Source organism: Zeus faber (assembly GCF_960531495.2).
Source record: "Zeus faber genome assembly, chromosome: 6".
NCBI classification, from domain to species: Eukaryota; Metazoa; Chordata; class Actinopteri; order Zeiformes; family Zeidae; genus Zeus; species Zeus faber.
This window is the reverse complement of record NC_137201.1, coordinates 24,319,197-24,341,145: the sequence shown is the minus strand read 5'-3', so window position 1 is coordinate 24,341,145 and position 21,949 is coordinate 24,319,197. Positions and strand designations below refer to the sequence as shown.

The 21,949-nt window shown below is 44.9% G+C and overlaps 1 protein-coding gene across 2 annotated transcripts in view; it reads right to left on the bottom strand.

The window, feature by feature from the left end:
- Nucleotides 1–889: 889 nt before the first annotated feature.
- Nucleotides 890–21,949, bottom strand: part of mon2 (MON2 homolog, regulator of endosome-to-Golgi trafficking) — a 39,857-nt gene continuing 18,797 nt past the window's right edge. The window contains exons 16-33 of one of the 2 annotated variants that reach the window (XM_080001689.1): nt 19,961–20,034; nt 19,591–19,681; nt 19,412–19,513; nt 17,941–18,051; nt 17,085–17,260; nt 16,707–16,869; nt 15,597–15,890; nt 12,111–12,309; nt 8,434–9,077; nt 7,468–7,611; nt 5,872–5,889; nt 4,562–4,690; nt 3,839–4,029; nt 3,661–3,721; nt 3,445–3,568; nt 3,134–3,341; nt 2,200–2,282; nt 890–1,681 (exon numbers count right to left, since the gene is read on the bottom strand). In XM_080001689.1, coding sequence (XP_079857815.1) covers nt 1,518–1,681; nt 2,200–2,282; nt 3,134–3,341; nt 3,445–3,568; nt 3,661–3,721; nt 3,839–4,029; nt 4,562–4,690; nt 5,872–5,889; nt 7,468–7,611; nt 8,434–9,077; nt 12,111–12,309; nt 15,597–15,890; nt 16,707–16,869; nt 17,085–17,260; nt 17,941–18,051; nt 19,412–19,513; nt 19,591–19,681; nt 19,961–20,034 — 2,976 coding nt within the window. In that variant the 3' untranslated portion in view covers nt 890–1,517. The remainder of the gene's footprint in view (nt 1,682–2,199; nt 2,283–3,133; nt 3,342–3,444; nt 3,569–3,660; nt 3,722–3,838; nt 4,030–4,561; nt 4,691–5,871; nt 5,890–7,467; nt 7,612–8,433; nt 9,078–12,110; nt 12,310–15,596; nt 15,891–16,706; nt 16,870–17,084; nt 17,261–17,940; nt 18,052–19,411; nt 19,514–19,590; nt 19,682–19,960; nt 20,035–21,949) is intronic. The other variant, XM_080001690.1, reaches the window with a different exon arrangement.

The following is a 21,949-nucleotide window of genomic DNA, read 5'->3' as shown; positions in this document are numbered from 1 at the left end:
GATGTTTGGAATCCGTCATTTTAATATGTAAAATAGGGAACTGTCCGTTTCACTGGGGCACCCAATGCATTTAAAATAGAACTAGGAATGACTTATAACTAGATATCTACATTTATATTAACATTTCTAATATTTTCATTTAATTGAAAAACCAAATTATACAAATACATTTGACTGATGAATACCAATACATTGACAAATTAATTCCTGATATATGTAATGCACATTTAAACTAGAGAACATTGGTTGAATTGATTCAGGGATGCCATAAAAAAAATGCAGTATAAAAAGTGTAACCCTCCCAAAACAGACAGTTTTATGACTAATCGTAAGACTAATCGTATGACTAATCAGTCAGTTTTATGACTATTACATTTCACTGCATATATGTATGGAAGTATGTATATGTATGTGACAAATAAAAATCTTGAATCTTGAATCTTGAATCTAATTCCTGCCTTAAATGGCACTTTTTTATTTTTTTTATTTAACTGAAACAATTCAAAAGAATCTTAATAACATAGTTAATACTCACCCGACTCCACTGGACGGCAATAAACAAAATCCGGCGGTCCGTAGAGTCTGCTCCACCACCACTCACATTTTAAAGGGACGTTCTGTCCCCCCCCCACCCCCGTCTCTTACCCAGATTCAGACCAGAAGGTCAGCGCCGATTCCATCCCTGCGTCTCCTGCACAGCACTGTATGCTAACTGTGTTAGCTCAATGCAAGGCAGCAGATGGGATCACCTAGCCTAGCTCACTTGGAAGCCTGTGGTAAAACAGCTGAAGCCAAACATGTAAGGGATTCTGGCAGGAAGAGCCCACTCCGTTGGAATCGCATGAAATTAATCACAAAAAAAAGACAAGTTATCTGTAGAACTGTCCCATTTATTTTATACAGACAAATACATCCCTCCTCTAGTGGCTGGCTAAAGATGACATGGAATGTTATAGTAAGACTACTTTTTTTCCTTGCATAAAATTCTTGCTGTTGAAAATGGTGCAAAAGTCTTTGTCCTTCTATAATAAGATCAGTAAAGCCCAAGTATTATTATTTTTTATTATTTTAATATTAATTTAATTACATAATGACTATCACCACGCACACACTGTACATTGACTTGCCTTATTAGGAAATTAAAACAAAGGAAACACTGCACCGTTTTTCTTCTCTGTGGTGACCGTATGTCCAGGCAGAATGCATGAGTGTGTGCGCCTTGTTCTTTTTTTTTCCCCTGCTTGTTGTGTAAGCAAGTGGGTGACGATTATTAGCCATTTTGAGGGCATGTTTTGATGGAGATGAGAGTCAAAGATGTCAGCGGGGTCTGAACAGGCGTCAAATGTCAAGTTGGGTCCACAGATGGGGCCGCGCGGAGTCCCGGTCTGTCCGCTTTAGGTCAATGTGTGTGGGTCAAGACACATTCATGAATTTTCCGTTGTGTGTATAAAAAAAAAAAAAAAGAAAAAAAAAGAAAATGAAAAACAAACAAAAAAAGAAAAGCAAGGCCAGTCCGGTCAAGACTCTCCGTTCTGTATTCTGGAGACGGGAGGCTGCATAAAGTCTTTGAAGGGGCCGAGGGCCTCCTTCAGGGCCAGGCCCACCTCGGACGAGGAGCAGGGGATGCACTCCACCAGGGTCGGGTACAGAGCGATCACCTGAGCCCACGTGTTCCCATCCACTGCGGAGAGGAGGCGGCGGCAGCGCGAACGAGGGATCGGGAAAGACAAAGGGAACGGCAAAGGAGAGAGGGGGGAGGGGGGAGTAGGAGGAGAGAATTAATCGCGATCGAGGGCAACAACAAAATTATTTCCCTGATCAAAATGGCCATCGGAGAGTAGAAACGGTATGGTTTTTTTCTTCTCCGTGTCAGAATAGAAAGCTAACACAATGCAAATCATTTTCAAGGGCATCGCAAAAGAAAAAAGACAAAAAAGAAATTCCCTCTTTGGTTCTTCCAATATTCCCGAGGGCTAAGTGACCTTGTTGGGTGCGTAAACACTCTTTCGGCGATGCAAGTAAAACCCATTGGAAAAAAAAGAAAAAACTAAAAACGGTCCCTAAAGTATGATGACACATTTATTTGAAATGAACAAATGATGAATGCAGTAGTGGCCTTGTATTTTGTTTTTGTTCCTCCCACCCTCTCACCCCTCCCCGCTCTGAAATCCGTGTCGTCCTCAGCCGTTTCAAACTCACCGTTTTCCGGCTGAGTCTTTTTCAGAGAGTCCATCAAAGTGCTGATAGCTTTCAGGACAAAAATGATCTCGGTCACTTGTTGCCTGAAAAGAAAAAAAAACCAAAAACAACACACATTCATGACTTTTGGACAAACACAGGCGCAAAACACTCGGATACGGAAGCAGGGTCAGGGGTTAAGTAGCTCTCTTCATGACATTTTGAGGAAAATCTTAAATGTTGAAAGTTCAAACTAGTCTAGTTGAGCTGAAATGTCTTTAACATTTCGATGCTGTTTGTCTTTTTTTTTTTTTTCCTGGCAGCAACCTCAAAGTCCCTTCTATTTCTTAATACGTGCACATTACCCTTTCTTTTTATTTTATTTATTTTTTTTTTTTTAAGTAAAAGCAAACAACTGAATACCCCTAAAAAAAGTAACTTCAGACCTATTAATGCAGTGTCAAGCCTTGGTTTCGTTGAACTGATTCCATCTCTGGCATTTATTTTCCGACTTTACTGATCCAGGGATATCGAATATGTGGACAGAGTGACCAGACTACCTAGTATTTTTAACGGCCTGACGAGAAAAGAACCCCGTTAATTACCATCTTTGTCCAGTTAGGTTCTATATTATAAAAGGTAATTCGGGAAGAATGGAGAATGGATGGAGAACCGTACACCAAACCTAAGCATCACTGTGTTGAACTGAGCAACAACGGCATATCTTGTTTTTGCAAAGGAAAAAGACAGCGGAACAAATAGTAAATATGATGTAGATATCCTCTTGGTAATAATAGTATATTAGTATACATTATTATCTTGTATAGACTCGATCATATCCCAATGGATAGAGCGTGGCATGAGCAATGTCAATTGGACACTCCACAAGACAAAGAACAGGATGCAGGCAGGTGTAGTGGACTGAGGGGGCCTGGGGGTCTTCAGCTGGCCTTACCTGGGCAGGGGGCAGCGGCCGCTCAGCCTCTCGTCGTCCACGTAGCGCCGCAGCACGTCCTGCGACCTCTTCAGCAGCACGGAGAGCGCCATGCGGGAGATGTAGCCCTCCTGCGGCGTGGACACCTTGTTGCTGAAGGAGAACTGCAGCAGCGTCTCGAAGCACACCTTGGAGAACTCCTCCCTCATCCGCACGTCGATCTCCGCCTCTGTGGGGAGAGAGTCCGAGTTGAGCGTCCTTCCGGGGGGGGGCAAGGCGTGAGATAATGTGGAAATGTGAAACAGATATATAGGAGGAGAAGGGCTCGAAACCTGTGAAGGAGGAGGACTGGGAGTGAATGGATCCTTTGTTGAGCATGGTCATGATCTTCCCGACAAAGTCTTTGGGGATGAAGTTGGCGAAAGGTAAAACCTCCGTGCTGATCAGCTGGACCACCTTAAAAACAGAGCGAGCGCCATCAGAAAACTCAGCTCCCACGGAAGACGTGACGCTCCCGGAGAACGTAAGCGCGCCAGATGACCGCTCACCTCAACGTCAATGGCTTCATTCTTCTGGAACTCCTGGATGGACAAATTATCCGGAGAGGTGCTGCGAAAAAAACACAAAAAAACAAACACGGGACACGTCAGCCCGGCGCTCCGGAACATTCCTAAAACGCCCTCCTATCCAATCGGTGAGATCGGGAGTTGATCGGCAAAACTGCACCTTTTGGTGAAAAGGAAGTCTTCGAAGGCACTGGCCAGCTCGGGCCACATCGTGTCAAACTTGCCGGAGGGGGCGTGCTGGCGGGCCACGGGGAGCCCGATGGAGAGCACCTTCAGCAGGGAGGACACGGCCAGTTTCCATGTGCTCTCGGAAGGACACGCGTACTTCAAACCCAAGGGCATCCTCAGCGTCTGGGGGGCGGGCGGAGGGAGCGGAACGGAGAGTTTTTTTGTTTTGTTTTTTTTTTAAGTAAGGGAAGCAGGAAGAAAAAGTCCAACTAGAAAGGTAACATAAAAATAATTCAAAAAACTAAACTGCAGAGTGTCAAGACCGTTGAAAGTGGCTACTTGAAAACACAAGGTTTTCCATTCAAAATGGAAATACAAAGGTATTGGATAAAAGGGTTGTACAGTGATGGTTACATTGTGTATTATCATCTATTTATCTGTGTAGTTATTGACCTCCACAGACAAAAACGGATGGGGGCAGGATTTTGACCCATCTCTAGGCAATTATCCTTGGTTGTGAGGTTTGAATTGCACTGCGCACATCGTTTCTCCGTGTAGGGCTGGGTATTGAGAGGTCCCTTCAATAAGGCGCCAACGTGCTGACGGGTGTTTGGACACAAGAGGATTTACTTTTCCTCCGGCACGTTTCCTCGCCACCCACAGTCTGGCGATAAAACCCACATTACGTGTCCCCGTCGGCGGCATTGGAATGTACCTTGATGACATTCTGCAGAACCATCTCGTTGATGACGGCTTTGTGGCACGCCGTTTTGTGGTACAGGTCCACCACCACCTCCAGGGAGCGTTCGGCGAAGGGGACGTAGTTTAAGGCAACCCATTCCGCCTGCGGAGTCAACGGGACAGAATGAGAACAACACGTCTGAGCGCGTCGTGACTTCACCTTCGGGCGAAAAGACCAACATTCAAAGCAGCGTTCAAGGCACACTCTGTGTGAGCAGCAACAACAAGCATTTCACATCGCAGTGTGACTAATTTGTACACTGGGTGCTCCACAGCTGACTGCGATCAAACGGCCCGAACCAGTGACTCAATCCAGCAGGACAAAGTGTGTCTCCAAGCATGGGGACGAGGGCTGGGTGATATGGGACAACGTGCTATCGCCAAAAGGTACATTACAATATCTGCTATTATCGGACCAAATCCATACTTTTCAAATAAAACGCAAATATTTACTCCAAATATGCTTTAGAACACACACACACACACAGACAGACACACACACAGACACAGACACAGAGACACACACACACACACACACACACACACAAACAAATGTATATACATATATATTAGGGCTGGGTAAAAAAAAAAAAAAAAAAAAGAAACATTACTGATTTGAATGTGGTTATATTGATTTTTTTTATTGGAAGTTACCATTTCCAGTTTAATGACAAACCACTTGTGATCCAGTTGTCACAAAAAAAAATCATATATTTAATTGATGTATTTGACTCAATATAATCCATTAAATATTGTTATAATTATGTATAAATGGTAAACTCAAATGTTGCAATTCTCGTAGTATTGTATTAAATCTCAATGCATTGATGTACAATCGTATTGCGAGCCAGAGTCTAATTGTGAGATTGTGCCAAATACCCAGCCCTATTATACAGAGCAAAAATGTAGGTCATAACTTGGGATTAATTTAGACTCCAAATTGTATATCGCAATATTAATTAAATTTCATCAAAATGTGGCGCAAACGAGAGACGATAAGCCGTTAGTATTGAATTATCGCCCAGCCCTAATAAGGGAGCAGAACAACACGCACCGATGGACATCACCCAAACACAAAATAAAGGAAAACATAGGATGGGAAATGCAGAGGGAGGCGACAGCCAGCAGTTAGTGGCAGCATATGACGTGAGGGATGGAAGTGAGACACATGGAGCCTACCATGCAGTTAAACAACCACAGAAGGCAGGTAGGCACCAACCAGCACCACTCAGTGCTGTAGGACGACTTAAGAGAGGGCTGAGGAAGGGAGGGGGGCACACTCACCGGCGCAAACAGTTGGATCTAAAACGGTTTTCCAGCGAGTCGTCCCAAGAAACAAAACGAGAGAACATCTCAATTAAACCAGTGTCTCGGGTCACAGCAATTTTCTTTTTTTAAACCGACGGCTTACCGACTAAATGGGTCGTCTGGAAGAATTCAGCTGGTTAGGCCTGATCTTTAACCCCCCCCCCCCCCCAAAAAAAACCTCCCTACTCCCCGGACAGATTGTTGATCTGAAAGGGATTGCAGAGCGGCGGGGAAAGGCGGCGGAGAGACCACCCGTGACATCTGTTTGGCTTGGTTCGGGATTTAATCAAGCGCTTTGTGTAAACCTTTTAAAACACACTCAAATCAACAAGAATGGGAAGATTGATTCTTGACCCCGCCGACGCAGCTAACAGATTAACAGATAGGATTGGAGGCTTAAAGGGGCAGTCTGTAGAATTAGCGGCATCTAGCGGTGAGGTTGCAGATTGCAACAAACGAAACACCCCGCCCCTCCCTTTCCGATGTAGAGGTGACGCTACGGTGGCTACAAGCTAACATCAGCAAAATAATGCGAAAAAGCGGCTTTATTCTAGGCGTTTAGTCAGACAGCGAGATAGCATTAGCAGGATACACATTTTACTATCTGTCTGCGGCGTCAGAGACGGGGTTGACCACCTGGTAAAGCTACGGAGGTTAGAGGGAGAGGAAGAGGAAGGGCCAGTGTTTGGTTTGTCCATTCTGGGCCACTGGAGAAACATGGCGGTGCAACACGGTGGCCTCCGCGGACGGGGACCCGCTCCCTACTGGATATAAAGGGCTCATTCTAAGGTAACAAAAAACACAGCAATTCTTATTTTGATGGGATCATACACTAGTTAAAACATACTTAACAATATCATATTCCATTTCTGCGAAGTCCGTTCCGCTAGATGCCACTCAATTTTACACACTGGCGAGTGAGTGTAGCGCTAACGTTCGTTAGTATAATCGCATCAGCCCGTTAATGTTAATTCCAGGACACAACACATCTTGGCCTCCCCTGGTAGGCCAAGCAGCTGCTGGTTGTTATTACTTCATCAGAAACCATGTATGGAATGCCTTTTGGTTTCTGGGAGTACAATGAGCGAGAGAGAGAGAGAGAGAGAGAGAGAGAGAGAGAGAGAGAGACAGACAGACACCGACACCAGAACCAGAACAAAGACATGAAGGGAGGCTCTTTTGGGGTCCAAGAGAGAAATGAGATTGGGAAGACAGTGTTTATGGTTTTTGTGAATGAAGCAATCAAGGCTTAGACTGTCTGGCTCCTTTGGAATGAGAAGGTTTTTTTTTTTTTTTTTTTAAGTTGTTTTTTTTCCTTCCCCCACTGAACAGAAAACAAACTGACAAACACGGAGCTGGAGCTAGCGTTCAGTCGAGTGTTCTGGAAGGAGATGGCTCGGGGCGACTGGTGGTGGAGGTTAAGAAGAGCCTGTCAATCATGGATCTTGCAAAGAAGAGCAGTCGTTTCTTTGAGGAGGACGGGTGAAAGAACACGATAACTCACTGTTTAAAGCACAAGGACACATTTAAAATAAAAAAAACAACAACAAAAAAAACAACACAAGAACACACCTGGTTGTATTTGGCGTTGGCTACGTGCTTGGTTTCCATCTTGCCGTACTGGGGCGGCTTGCAGGAGAATTCCACAAAGAGGAGCAGCTGTTCGAAAATGGCCGGGTACATGACCTGCAGGTTCTCCGGGCCCACGCAGATGGCCTGCGGCAGGGAGGGGGGCGAGAGGAACAAATGCTTACTCGCCGCTATAATCCGCCGTGGGAGCGCAGATTGCCGCACACAGGGACATTGCGACATCGGGCTCGGTTGCCGTGGATTCAGAAGGTGTTTTGTAGAGGGGAGAAACAACCAGACGGTACGGTGTAGACGTAGCCCACGGGAATGGGCTTCATCTGCTGGGTCGCTGTTTAAATCAGTGATCTTCAACAGTTTTCATTACAAGGACCCTCAATTTGATATGCTTTAGGCCACGGACCTAGTTTTGTCTCTGGGACCCCAATCCGGGGAGGAATTTTGAGTCCAAATTTTCAAATAATCTAGTTACAGAGCTAACAGTGGAACCTTGATGAAAACAGTCACCAGTGCACACGCTCTAGCGGTGCCGACATCTCGTAAAAGAAGTCACCGTGAAGTTTAAGCATTATTACTTCCGCTGTGGACCGCCTGGAACCTCTTGAAGGACCCCCGCTGGTCCTTGGATCCCGCGTTGAGAAACACCGTATTATGTTATAAAACACTAACATAATGACTCCATTAATGGAGTTAGAGGGCCGGGCCGCAAGTATGAGTTACTTCCCTTTTTGTTCCATTTCAGAGCGCATCATTCAAGTCAGCTGGCGGGGAGGAAACGTTCATAATTACAAACATTAGAATATTGGGCTCAAAGATTAAAACACTTCACAGAAAGCATCCACAATTTACTACCCGGCCATGACCTTTCCCTGAAGGTTCTGCGTTGTGTTGAGTTTTAAAACCCCCATCTCCAGGCCGCATGTTTCATTCCGAGATAATAAGAAATCGTACCTTCTGCAAGACGTCCAGCGCGGTGAGCACCGCCTCCTGCAGGCTGGTGAGCACAGCCTCCGTGTAAGAGGGCAGGATGAAGGGCGAGGCGTCGCTGCTGATGGGCACCGACACGGCACCGTGGAGGATGACGCCCAGTTTCCTCAGGTCGTCCATACTGAAGCCCGACTTGATGTGCTGGTAGAGTGCCGGGAAGATCTGGATCAGCGCCGTGAGGAAGGGCTGACTGGGGATGAAGGACAGCTTCTCTGTTCCGCCGCTGGGGGGCCTGGTGCTGTCCGTCCCCGTCCGGTACCACGTGTTCCACGCCGACCACCACAGCGCGGAATCCTCCAGGGCCGATTCCTCCCCGGGGGGCGGGGCCTGCAGCTCCGCGCTGTTGTACCAGGTCAGCCGCTCCACCAGCGAATCGGAACGCACCAGGGGTCTGCCGGGGCCCGAGGCGCTGAGCGAGTCAATGAGGACCGGGGGGACACCCATGGCTGCGAGCGCGTCTCCGGGTTTGTCCAAGTCTCTGACCGGCGTGACGATCTGGAGTATCTCTTGGAAGCTCTTGAGGGCAGCCAGCGAGACCTCGTTGTTCTTACTTAGAGCGGCAGACTGGATGTGGTCCAGAAGAACCTCCCACGCCTTGAAGAAGTCACCTGTAAAACATTAAGGCATTACGGTTAACATTCTGACATTGGCAGCCATATACCCGTTTCCCACTGCGCCAAAACCAGAGAACACCCGCTAAGATCCGGAATTTGTCCTCAGTGGAAAAGGTAACACAGGGTTTCGGTCCCATGACGGATTTTTAGCCGCTCCACCTCCAATTGGCTCTGGTGTAAACAGGACACCCGGGTCCACCCGCTAATTTTATCCCCTTTACGGCGCAATGCGGCGCACTTTGAAGTTACGAAAGTTGCCGCTGGATAGACAGGAATATCTGTGTAGCATTCGATCATTTCATATCCAAATTAGAATCTAAATTCAAAATCAAAATCAGAAGTTAATGACTTTTTTTCCTCCAGGGTGGGGGACTGTGAAATGTTTTGAGTGTGGGGACCACAGCAGGAAACCCAACGCTCCCTGCCAGGATTCGAGACACTCCAGCAGCGCCCCCAAGCTGGGAGTGTGCACCGCGCATCGGGCACTGCTGGCCACAGACCCCATTTGCTAAGTTGCTGTTTCTGGAACCAAAAATCTCAGAAGATTTTTATTGTTAGATATGATTTAGTCCATAATTCCATACCCGTCTCTGCTGTAGTTAGGGAGATACCAGTGCAACTATGCTCAATAATCTGGATTGTTATTGTAATTATTCTCTTATGGTTCTTATGTCTTGTAGATTAAATATTAGTGAAGTTTAACGATTGAACGTTTTGCCTGGTACATCCCGGAACATCTTGAAGGACCCTCAGCTGTCCCAGGACAGTAGGCTTGGGCGATCGTGCAAAAATTTCAATTCCGGGGATTCGCACGCACATAAAACAATCTAATGTGGCAAATGCGGTCTCCCTGTTCCAGAAGTGCAGGACTTACTATTTACACAAAAAAAAAAATCCAGTTTTTACTAAATTAAGTCCCATAGAAATGGGGAGACATTCGTCCCCACTGATGGAATGGAGCGGGACAGTCCCTTAAATAAGTTTGTGTTTAAAACATGTGTTTGATACATGTAGGAAACAAATGAAAATAAATAAATTTAAAATAAAAAGACAGGAACAGGAGCCTGCGCACACCGCTACTGGAGGAAACCAAAAAAAACTCCACTCCTGTTCTCTAAGTTAGGTTTACGTTATTCATTTTCCATACAAGTAAGAAACTAAGGAAATACAATAAATAAATCATTTTCTATCAGATTATATTATATATTGCTATATGATAATCACAAGATTTATCACAAGGCATTTTTTTATTATTATTATTATTTATTTTTCCTTAATCATAAATGGGCATCAAGGTAGCAGATTGTATAAGAAAGATATATTAATGAGCAACACCTCATGAACCTCGCACCCGATGAGATCCGATCGGCAGTGGTTACTGGACAGCTCTGAGCAGAGAGGGGGAGAGCCTCCCCTCCCTCTCCTCCACTCTCGCTCTCTCTCAGCTCCAGTTTCAGAACACGGTAAACTGCACTTAGACCGTTTCAATGCTCGCTGTTTCCTGGCGGATAAAAAAAACATTTAAAAAACGTGCCATCAATGTCAATGGCGATCGTTGGAGTCGATAGACGATTTAATGGGAAAACCTGCCCAAGCCTACCGGACACCACGTGAAGAACAACTGTACTATATCATGATGTCATTGAAATAGACCGTTGTTCAGAATGCCACCAATGCTGTAGAGGTATTCATCACATTAATGTATTCCTTTATAAACCACGTGGTTAAGATTAGTGTGAGGTAGTCTTGAACTCTCCATTAGTCCTTGTGGTTTCATAATACTGAGACCACAGCTAGTAACATCTGGATTAGTCTCAATGCAGAAATGGAATATACACCAATCAGCCACAACATTAAAAAACACCGACAGGTGAATTGTATAACATTGCTCATCTGGTTCCAATGTCCCCTGTCAAGGGGTGGGATATATTAGGCAGCAAGTGAACAGTCAGTTGTTGAAGTTGATGTGTTGTAAGCAGGAAAAATGGGCAAGCGTAAAGGATCTGAGCCACTTTGACAAGGACCAAATTGTGACGGCTAGACGACTGGGTCAGAGCATCTCCAAAACGACAGGTCTTGTGGGGTGTTCCAGGTATGCAGTGGTTAGTACCTACCAAATGTAGTCCAAGGAAGAAAAACCCGTGAACCGGTGACAGGGTCATGGATGCCCAGGGCTCATTGATGCACATGGGGAGCAATGGCTAGCCTGTCAGGTCTGACCCAACTGAAGAGCTGCTGAAAAAGTTAATGGTGCTATGATAGAAAGGTGTCAGAACACACAGTGCATTGCAGCTTGAGGTGTATGGGGCTGTGTAGCTGCAGACCGGTCAGCGTGTCCATGTTGACCCCTGTCCACTGCCAAAAGCGCCTACAATGGACATGTGAGGGTCAGAACTGGACCATGGAGCAATGGAAGAAGGTGGCCTGGTCTGATGAATCACGTTTTCTTTTATATCATGTGGAAGGCCGGGTTTGGTTCATCATTTACTTGGGGAAGAGATGGCAGCAGGATGCATTATGGGAAAAAGGAAAGGCGGAGGCAGTGTAATGCTCTGGGCAATGTTCTGCTGGGAAACCTTGGGTCCTGGTATTTACTTTGACACGCACCACCTACCTAAACATTGTTACAGACCAATTACACCCCTTCATGGCAACGGTATTCCCTGATGGCAGTGGCTTCTTACAGCAGGATAATGCACCCTGCCACACTGCAACAATTGTCGGATCTCGATCCGATGGAGCACCTGTGGGATGTGCTGGAAAGCCTGATCCAGGAGGCCCCCACCTCGCAATTTACAGGACTTATAGGATCTGGTGCAAAGGTCTTAGTGCCAGATACCACAGGACACCTTCAGAGGTCTGGTGGAGAACGAGGGGGACCTGCACAATATTATGTGGTTTTAATGTTGTTGCTAATCTATATATATATTTTTTTAAGTTAAGCAACGTCTTCGTTTTGGAAACATTCTCTTGCATTTGTTCTCTTATATTCAAATTAAGAAAAGCAGTAACAAAGGTAACGCCCACCTAGCTGCTGGAGCAGATAACGCCTTGTGTTGAAGATGCGTGCCACCCCAGCAAGTGTCAGCACCCAGGTCTCCGCCCACTGCTTCTCCGCCGTGTCACGGGAGTGGTGGATGAGGATGTTCCCGCCTCCCGACTCGATCTTCTCCTTGTCAGCCGTGGTGGAGGACCGCCTTACACAGTTGAGCAAGTGGAACAGGACCTGGCGGCGGGGGTATTGCAGGGATTTCAATCATTTTCCAGGACATTCTAAATTTGGCCAATTTTGCCATATTCCATAGATCTTCGTCTGAGCACTGTTATTTTAGAACATTGCAATCATTTTTCAAAAATCATTAAGATTCCACAATCACCTGTTTCATATAAATGTCTGAATGAGTATATACAATGTGAATTAGGTTAGATTCCACCAGCTTGATTCAGGCTAGTGGTTGACCAATAAATCGCTCGGCTGATTAACTGGGCCGATGTTCACGCATTTTGACATAATCGGCATCGGCCGATGCCTGCGCTCACGAGGCCAATAAACAAAAAATGTCTGCAGACTAGTGTTGTCAGAAATATCTATTTTTTTTATACATAGATTCAGAATATTTGAAATGGTTTCAATACGCATTTCCGCTCCCTCGCCCTCTTCTCTCCGACAGAGAGATGACATGCACACCGCTGCAGTGCCCACATAGTCCCAGCTCCTCTCACTCACTCGGTGCCCTCAGTCGTCTCATTCGCTACGGTTTGTTATGGTGTTAGCTCATTAAAGACGTCAAGTGCACAGCGTCCACCGACCATTTTTGACAGGTCAGGAGAAGTGCTGTTTGGAAATACTTGGCATTTGAGGCAAAATGTAAACCTAACTCAGAGAACTCCTCCAGACGGCACTGCGCTGTGTGTGCGTTCCCGAGGCGTTAGTTTCTGTATCTTTATTTTAGATCTATTCATTTTTGTGTTTCTAAACTTGTATGAAAGATTATTTAAGGTTAAGAATGCCATTCTGTCCCGTTACAAACACAAACCCTGTGCGTCCCTACTGTCCCGTGCCGCGTCACATCGTCTCCCCGTTGCTTTTCGTTGCAATGGGACTTCATTTTGTAAAAACTATATGTTTTTGTTTAAATACTTTACTTATAATAATAAATTATAAATCCTGCACTTCTATAACGAGGAGACTATTTCCTGACCAGACTTAAGTATGACGCAGTTGATTATGATTCATTTTTTTTATAGTTCATAATTCTTTATTTTTCATTCTTAAGTTTTTTATTTTTTTATTTTTTACAAAGTTTGTTTTTTTGATTACACATTTAGTTGATACATTTGTTATTACGTGTTATTTAATGTTTATTTAAGTTGAGCAATTTTGTGTCTCATTTGTTATTATTAAATTGTTGTACTTTATTTGGTGCAAAAACATCATGACATGACATCGGCATTTTATATCGGCCACCAGTTCTCTAAATATCAGCATCGGCCATTGAGAAACCCATATTGGTCGACCACTAATTCAGACAAATTAACCGTCTACCACATTATTATATTCCAAATGTAGTCTACAAGTTGCAAATTGCCATTATTTGAATGACAATTGTCCACTAAAATAAATGACGGGACATAATATTCCATAACTTTGCCAATACATAAAAACTAAATTACAAAATCCCAGGTTTTCCAGGATGCGTAGTGTTGCGTAGTCAAGATCAAAAAAGGTCAGGTATGCAACACTGACTTGAAATTAAACTCAAACCATGTCAGCACACAACAATAAAAAAATAAAAAATCTTTTTGATTAAATATTAAAGCTCAGAGTACACAATAGGCCAAGGGTGCGCAGGAAGAGTGGGGTGCGGGATATGTGGGTAGGGATGTGGCTGGCGGCTGCAATCTTGTGCATCACGCTCCTGCCTTGGCGTGCTTTACGACTGTCCAGCAATTTTAATACCACTCATACTAGCTTAGAACACACACTCCCACACAAATCTTACTCCAAACAACACCAGACCAGGGTCTGCGGGGCAGGAGGGGCGCAAGTGACTCGGGTTCAATATGCTTGGATAGCTCGCACCTCCCACACCCCGCAATTTTAACTGCATACACAAACAGCAGTTTCTGGGCTGCTGCACCTCGGCGGGGCTGCGGAGAGCACTGCTGGGTGCATTTCAGGGCCCCTTGGTGGTTTCTCGCCGTCGTTGATGTGGGATGATGTGGGTTGCAGTGTGGGAGGCGTCAGTCGGCTTCACTCCTGGGCTTCGCTGCGGTGGGTACCCCGGGTGCCGGCTGTCGTAGAGGGGGGCTGCATTTCTGGCTGTGTGCGGGTGATGGCGGGGCTCAGTTTGTCCCAGGAGGGTTGATGATGGGGTGCCTTGCGCCATGTGCGATCGGCTACGTGGGTGAGCACTTGGGGCTTATGCCGGCTCCCCCTGCAGGGCAGGCAGTCCTGGCAAAGTGTTGGTCTGTCGGCCGTGTGGCCTGGCTCCGGGCCTGTGGTCCATTTCTGGTGCCCACAGCCTAGGTTCTACGCTTGCGGGTGCATCTCATGCCTACACATGGGGGTGGGTTGTATGTTTGCGGGGTCACTTCGTGTTCTCTGGGACTGGTTTGTACACCTCGGGGTCATGCATGGGTGTTGCACCGCGGGCTCCCAGCTCCTCTGTGGGTTGGGGGGGCATTGTGCATTGTGCTCTGAGCTTTCTTAAGGTTGTGTGGTGTCTATATGGCTCCGGAACTCGTGGGTGGCTTTAAGGCCCTTTCCGATTATTGGAGGCACTTCTATATAGTTCTGACTCCATACCCCAGAACAAATTGGTCCCATACAAGTCCCATACACTCACCAGTGGGTGGGGGGGGGCAGCGCGCGCACACACACACACACACACACACACACACACACACACACACACACACACACACACACACACACACACACACACACACACACACACACACACACACACACACACACACACACACACACACACACACAATCAGCTTCTGCCTCGAACACCATCCTGATTACATCCTTTTCCCTTTCTTTCGTTTACTGCCATAGCTGCCACAGGAAGAGACCACGCACTTACTTAATCATGTTTTGTCAAATACATGTTGTCCTCTGATCTTTCTATGTTTATGTTTTGTGAAGTGCATATTGTTGTTTGTCTCTATGTTTATCTGTCTCATCTGTGGTGATTCTCCTTCCACCTCTTGGAGAAGTAATGATGATGGATCAAAACATGGTAAGGTCGTTCCTCAAAGAGGGGGGTTGGTGGCGGTCTTGTATAATAAAATAGCTGTGCTCTTGTCATCCCACAGGTCATCCACAGGACAGAGTTATTGCAAGCAGATCTTGATGATTAATAAAGAGTGCCATTGCAAATACCCTGTGCCGTCTGCCAAGCCTGCTGACAGCACAGGTAAAAAAATACATAAATAAAAACAATAATAAATAAAAAACGTATAAAAAAAAAAAAAAAAAGCTCAGAGATTCCTTCATGCTACCTTCCAGACGACGACGTGCCAGGTCGGCTGCTGCAGCAGCGTCCCGTGTGCCGCGATGGTGGAGAACATGGTTTGTCCGGCACTCTTTCGCACGGCGGGCCGGGGGTCAACGCATAGCTCCCCTAGCTTGGCGTACAGGCACAGCCACAGGCAGTCGAACGGGGGCGCCGGGTGGAACGGCCTGTTGAGAGTCTCGCCTCTCTCATGGGCCTGCTTCTGCAGAGCGTCCTCCTCCCGCTCCAGCTCCTGTGTGATGGCCTCCCCCCGTTGAAAGAAGTAGTCCGAAATGTTCCACTGTTGCCGGGAAAAAAAAAAAAAAAAGAAAAAAAAAAAGACGAGATTAATTGGAGCGAGTGCTTGGTAAAACGCCTCCAGCCGTATCGCTCTCCTATTACCATAAAACAATCTCACAGGAATTCCACGCTCCCAGAAAAATAATCCCGTAAACCGCAGATCAATATTGTGTCCTACATGTCGTGAATACTGTGCAGTCCTTCACTGAAATATCTGCGGTGGACAATAGGAAAACTTAACAGTGCGCTATGAATAAGGCAACATTATTCCAAAAAAGCATTCGAGCAGTGAATATTCCTGAGACTAAGATGTCTCGCTTTACCATTTTACAATAAACAAGGCCAACTGGAGAACACTGTCCATACTGTGTTCTTTAAACTGAGGGCAGTTTTGATGAGCCACATTCCAGAAATTATCAAGTTTTCCGTTATACACACTTATTCTGAAGTCCACATTGGACAACTGCTGAAGTTAAGGGCCGGGAGATATATCAATATTGACATTGTGATACGAGACAAGGCATGGCCGGGATTTTGGTTATCGTTATATCATTATACAGCTAAATGTTGTCTTTAAGGCTGCAATACAGTGAAGTTATGCTATTAAAAACATTGCGATGTTTGATTTTGTTAATATCACCCAGCTCTACTGTAGGTCACTCCCAAAGTGGCTTGAAAAGAGGAGAGAAAAATCAGACAGCCATTCCTCTTTCCACCATTTCAAGGAATTCTAGCCAGCAACTTCCTTATCAACGGTCTGCTTTGCTCAAAACATAACTGATTAAAGTCACAGCACAGAAAATGGGTTCTAGCTCACCAGCAGGCCGATGGATGTGAGGCTGATGTTGAGCTCCTGGTTCTGAAGGCCGAAGCTGCTGGCTACATCCACTACGATTTGGAGGCACGTGCAAGGCATTGTGGGTAGGAAGTCCGTCACCACCAACTGCAGGCACTGGAAGGCGGTCCTGATCAATGACTCCCTGAGATGGCGAAAACACAAAGGATACATTCATTGGAATGCTGGTGAGCAGTGGATGTTAATGGGTGTTATTTTTTGCCTGTGGCAAACATTCAGCTATCTAGTTACAACTTTAAAAGAGCGAAAATAGAGAGCCAAGAGAGAAAATACACATTTTATATTTCAAATACTCATATTCCTCCCTGAATCCCCCTCTCCAGGATCCAGGTCACTTACCCCTGGTCGTTACGGATCGCCCCTATGACACCCAGGACAAGGGGCCAGCCGGGCCCTAGGCTGTCCCCCTGGCCCTGGAGGATCTGCAGCACGCTCTCCAGCTGCTTCTGCCTGATGTCTGCGTGCAGAACGTTGGACAGTTCCTTCAGGGGACTCAGCAGCAGAAGCTGCAGCCGCTGAGGGGATGAGCAGGGCACAAATACAAACTGATTTATTCACAAGATTCACTGTTTTTTTTGTGTTCTGTGTCAAGAAAATGTTCATTAAAGTAGGCTTCTCCGGACCATTTTCAATTAAAGCAATTCACAAATCAAGGAAAGGGAAATCCGCAGGCTTGAATAAATGCCTCCATTGATTTTGCATCTTGACAACATTTCACCCACAGGCAGCAAAACCATGGTAATACCAAACAGTACAGTGATGTGGAAATATGTTTTGGAGTAAGGCTGCTCATTTTACTAAAGAGATCAAGTAAATCCAACTTAAAGCTAGAATTCCTTTTACCTATTAAATTAACTTGATAATGAAGGCAAGATATGAATAAAGGGTTAGAGAATATAAATGACTGGTCAGGACACCTTGAGACCACGGATAAAAATTGCAAAATTGAAGCAAAAGAAACAAACAAAAAAATATGAGCATGTGCATGTAAAAAATTTATTTATTTCAACTGACTTCATTTTTTGTATCCCTCCTTCCTCCATTCAATTGATTTATTTTTGGTCACATTTAGCATGTTTCTTACATTCAGACCACTTCTTTGACTTTTTGCTCGAAAATGTATATCGTGAGTACCGGCCCTTTAGGAACTTTTAGTAGTTAAGAGGTTTATTTGGCTTTCAGTGATTAATCTTACCTGGTTGAGAGCCAGCGGGGGGTCGTGCTTGTAGGCCAGCCCAGCCTTGATGAGGGCCGTCAACGCCTCGGCTCCCCACTCTCTCATCCTGGAGTTTGGGTGTTGGCAGACCTGCGATACATAGAAAATGGACGTAGACACACACGCACATGCATGGACACACACATACACAGTAGGTGCAGGGAGAACGAGAGGAAAAGGATAGAGGGAAAGAAATTGTGAGAAAGCAGAGATCAGACAGCAGTAGCCGTGTGTGTGTGTGTGTGTGTGTGTGTGTGTGTGACTTTACACAGTGCATGTGCAGAGCTGTGTTTTCCCTGCGGTTGTCACAGTGGGTGAGTGTGTGACAGGTACATGAATGAAACCACAGCGTGTGTGTGTGTGTGTATGTGTGTGTGTGTGTGATTGAGATTTGGGTCCCAGGTGACAGGAGATTGTACAGTGACAAAACAGTGTAAATCAAGAAAGCTGGTGCAGATACACACAGAAAGGCCGGGCGAGGTTTTAAACTAGTATCCAGTTACTTGCAGGTCAGAATCTGAACTGCATATTTGACATTTAAAATAATATATCTTTCTATTATATTGAGGCCGCCAACCTCTCTTGTCAGAAGATGAATAAAAAAAAATATTAAAAATAAATCTGGCTAAGTCACTTAATTGTACCCAGAAAGGACCCATATGATCTGTGTGCACCGAAATGATTGTTTTGGCTCCCATGACTGTTCATGATAATAATTATCATCAATAATAATCATCTCTTAAAACATAACTCAAACCAAAACAGTCAGACTATAGTTCTCTGGATAAATACCAACTCTAGATTGTATTGTTGCTAAACAGTTGACAAACATATTAAGATATTATATCAAATAATGGCGTTTTCAGTACCCTGAAGCTCTTCTCTATAATGCGACTTGTATGCAGCACAAACACAACACAGACACATTTCGACGACAGCAACCCCCCTCCACTCCAACACGTTGATGTCCGAGCCGAGATGGAAAGCAGAGGAGAGAAGGGGAGACGGAGAGCAAGAGAAAGATCGAGGGCAGTTTATTATGTTCAAGAGAATCTGACCTTACCTTCTGCAAAACAGACAGGGGGAGTGCACGGAGAGAAGAGAGATAGAGAGAGACAAGATGAAGAAAAAACATTTTCCAAACGCACACTGGGATGAATCAAAAGCGCATTGAGTTTAGCGTTCACACATTGTACGGTAATCGAGACTCCCTGAGAGATGCAAGGGCAGCATATCAGCCCACTGGATTTATGAGAAATGTATTAGCATATGAGCCGGGGTTCTACTGAGTGTTAATACTTCAACAGCACATGCTTCTAAAATGAATACAGTGAAACAGCATATCTGACTGGAATGTCTATATTTTCAATAATTTCTTAAAAATGACCCACAGTGTTTTGGAATGCAACTTTTTCATGCCTCTGCTTTGCATGCACTCATTAGGACTCACCTCCAGTAAGTGGCCAGTCAAGGGCCTCCATAAGATTTCTATACGGTCCATGTTGACCAAACCAGTCTCGAGCAACTTTGCCACCGCAAACAAGGAAGGCTCCTAAAACAGAAATGGGAGTAAATTAACGTTAAGTGGTTATTGACCTCTGAGGAAAGGTATATATTCTGACAACATACCTTGTTGTTTCCATATGCCATTTCCATGGCTTCCAGAGACAAGGAGCAGAGGGCGTTGATCAGGTGGTGCAGTGAAACGTCATCAAGATACCTGCAATACAACCCAAACGCCCAGGGTTAGATATTCATTTTGATTTTATTTTGAGTCCTGATCCAATTTTTGAGGTGGAGTTTATTCAGGTAAAAAAGCCATTCATTTTTTTCCATAGACATTTTCATGTCTTTATCGTTTATGTCTTTGTGTCTTACAACCTTTGAGATGGCTATTTTAAAATTTTAAGATGAATCATCCGCCACCACCATAGGACGGTCGATTAACACATTCTTTCCTGTCATCGTAGCCAGCTATAAATGATGGACAGGCTCTTACTGTGAGCTCTCAAACAGTCTGGAGAGGACGTTGGAAATGACGGGCAGGTCTGTCAAAACAGCGGTGGTCAACACCTACACAAAACACAAGAGCAGTGAGACAACTTGCTGCTCGAGAAACCTATGTGTGTGAATGAGTGACAGTGAGAGAAATTAAAATGACGAAAGAGATTAACAGTGATAGAGAGATAAAGCGAGAAAAACAGAGGGAGTACATGTTGAAGAGTTTGACTGTACGTGTGTACGCACTGTTGAGCAATAATAATTAACTTTGCACACTTTATTATTGCTATATAGCGCAATGTGCTGAACCTTAGTAGTATTTCTTCACATGGGATTTTCGATGTTATATTTTTACAGTATATATCTATATACATATATATTAGGGATGCAACGTGAAACGGTATGTAATCAAACCGTTTGGTAAGCACACATGAACTGCGGTATTTCCATATCACTGAAGAAGTCCACTGAACGTGTTGGTGCAGTGTACGGGCGCGGCTTGCCGCCAGTGCTGCTTCCTATTGAGTCAACTATCTGAGCTCCACTGGCCACATCAGGCGCACAGGGTCCGTGCAGAGCCGCGCGGCATTTCTCGAATTTTGCACGGGAGAGAGGTACATCTTATATATTTATTTATTTATTTATTTTTAAGCTGTGCGCGACTACGCAGGCAGTTCAATAGAAACATGAGATAAAACTACATAGAAATGTTTTTGTCAAGAGTGCAATCAATCAAGGTGTCCAGTCAGAAAAAAAACCCCTGGGGTGGACGTGTCCCTCATTATTATGGACTTCTCTTCAGACACTGGCTTCCACTCTCACAATGTCATTCCCCCTCTATGTAAGAGATATCCCATGCTCCTCCCTCGCCGGGAGGTGTCTTGGCTGAAAAGGAGTGCACCGACAGTTCACAAAGCCAAGGCACACACAGAAGGGTCTGACTGTGAGGTTTTATTTCAATAAGTTATTTAACTCTAATTAAATATGTGTGAAAAATACTGTTTGTACCTGTTCTACACAAAAATAACTAACTATAGAACTGGTTTTATTCACTTTATTTTAAAAATGTTTTTAAAATATTATATATATGGGGCGTTACGCACGAGGGGGACACCTTCACTGCTGCCGTGGTGTGCGCTGCAGGGGTTTCGCTTTCTCACCTTGCATGCCTGAAAAAGGCAACTTCGCATAAAATTCAAAGGGTATCACGAAACCCCGCAGCACAATGAAAGATCGCACTCGGGTGCACCACCGCCTCTGCCGGGTCCATCGGGCGTATATTTACTCATTTATATATTTAGAATTGCATTTATTTCTATATTTATTTCAGGATTTCATAGGCATATTTATTTTTATTTGCGTGCTACGTCCTCATACATCCTCTTTGTGTGTGCAATTGCCGCTCCGTCTGTCGCTCTCCGGCATGGGGGTTGCGGACTGGGACCACACCGTGTGACTTCTGCTGGACTTTTCTTGCACCATATATTCCAGCATTATCACGGTATGTGTGAAAAGGCACAAGACAGAAATGTTGTTGAAACTCAATAGCGGTGCCGGAAAGGTTATCCCTGTAATTCACTGGTATCGAAAGTCAAATCGAACCATAGATTTGGAAAATCTTGACAATCCTATTATTGATCCAGACCAGTTTTAAATACAAAGAACAAACATGATTGAAATACATAGAAGTAATGCAATACAGTACAAACACATCCCACTGACCAAGTCCAACAATTACAGTTGGAGCTCACATTTCATTATATTGTGACACTCTGCTGGGTCGACCAGACAGACACAATAAAGGAGACACAGACGGAACCTCCGTATGTAACCGAAGCCCGTTTTATTGCACCACGTAGTCGGTGAAAAACCCATCTCAGCACCACTACAATGCGCCCGGTGGACTTCTTCCATAAGACTGGTTTGAAGCACCTTACGACCAGGATGAACTGCAAATCACTTTTTTTTTTTTTTTTTAAAACATTTT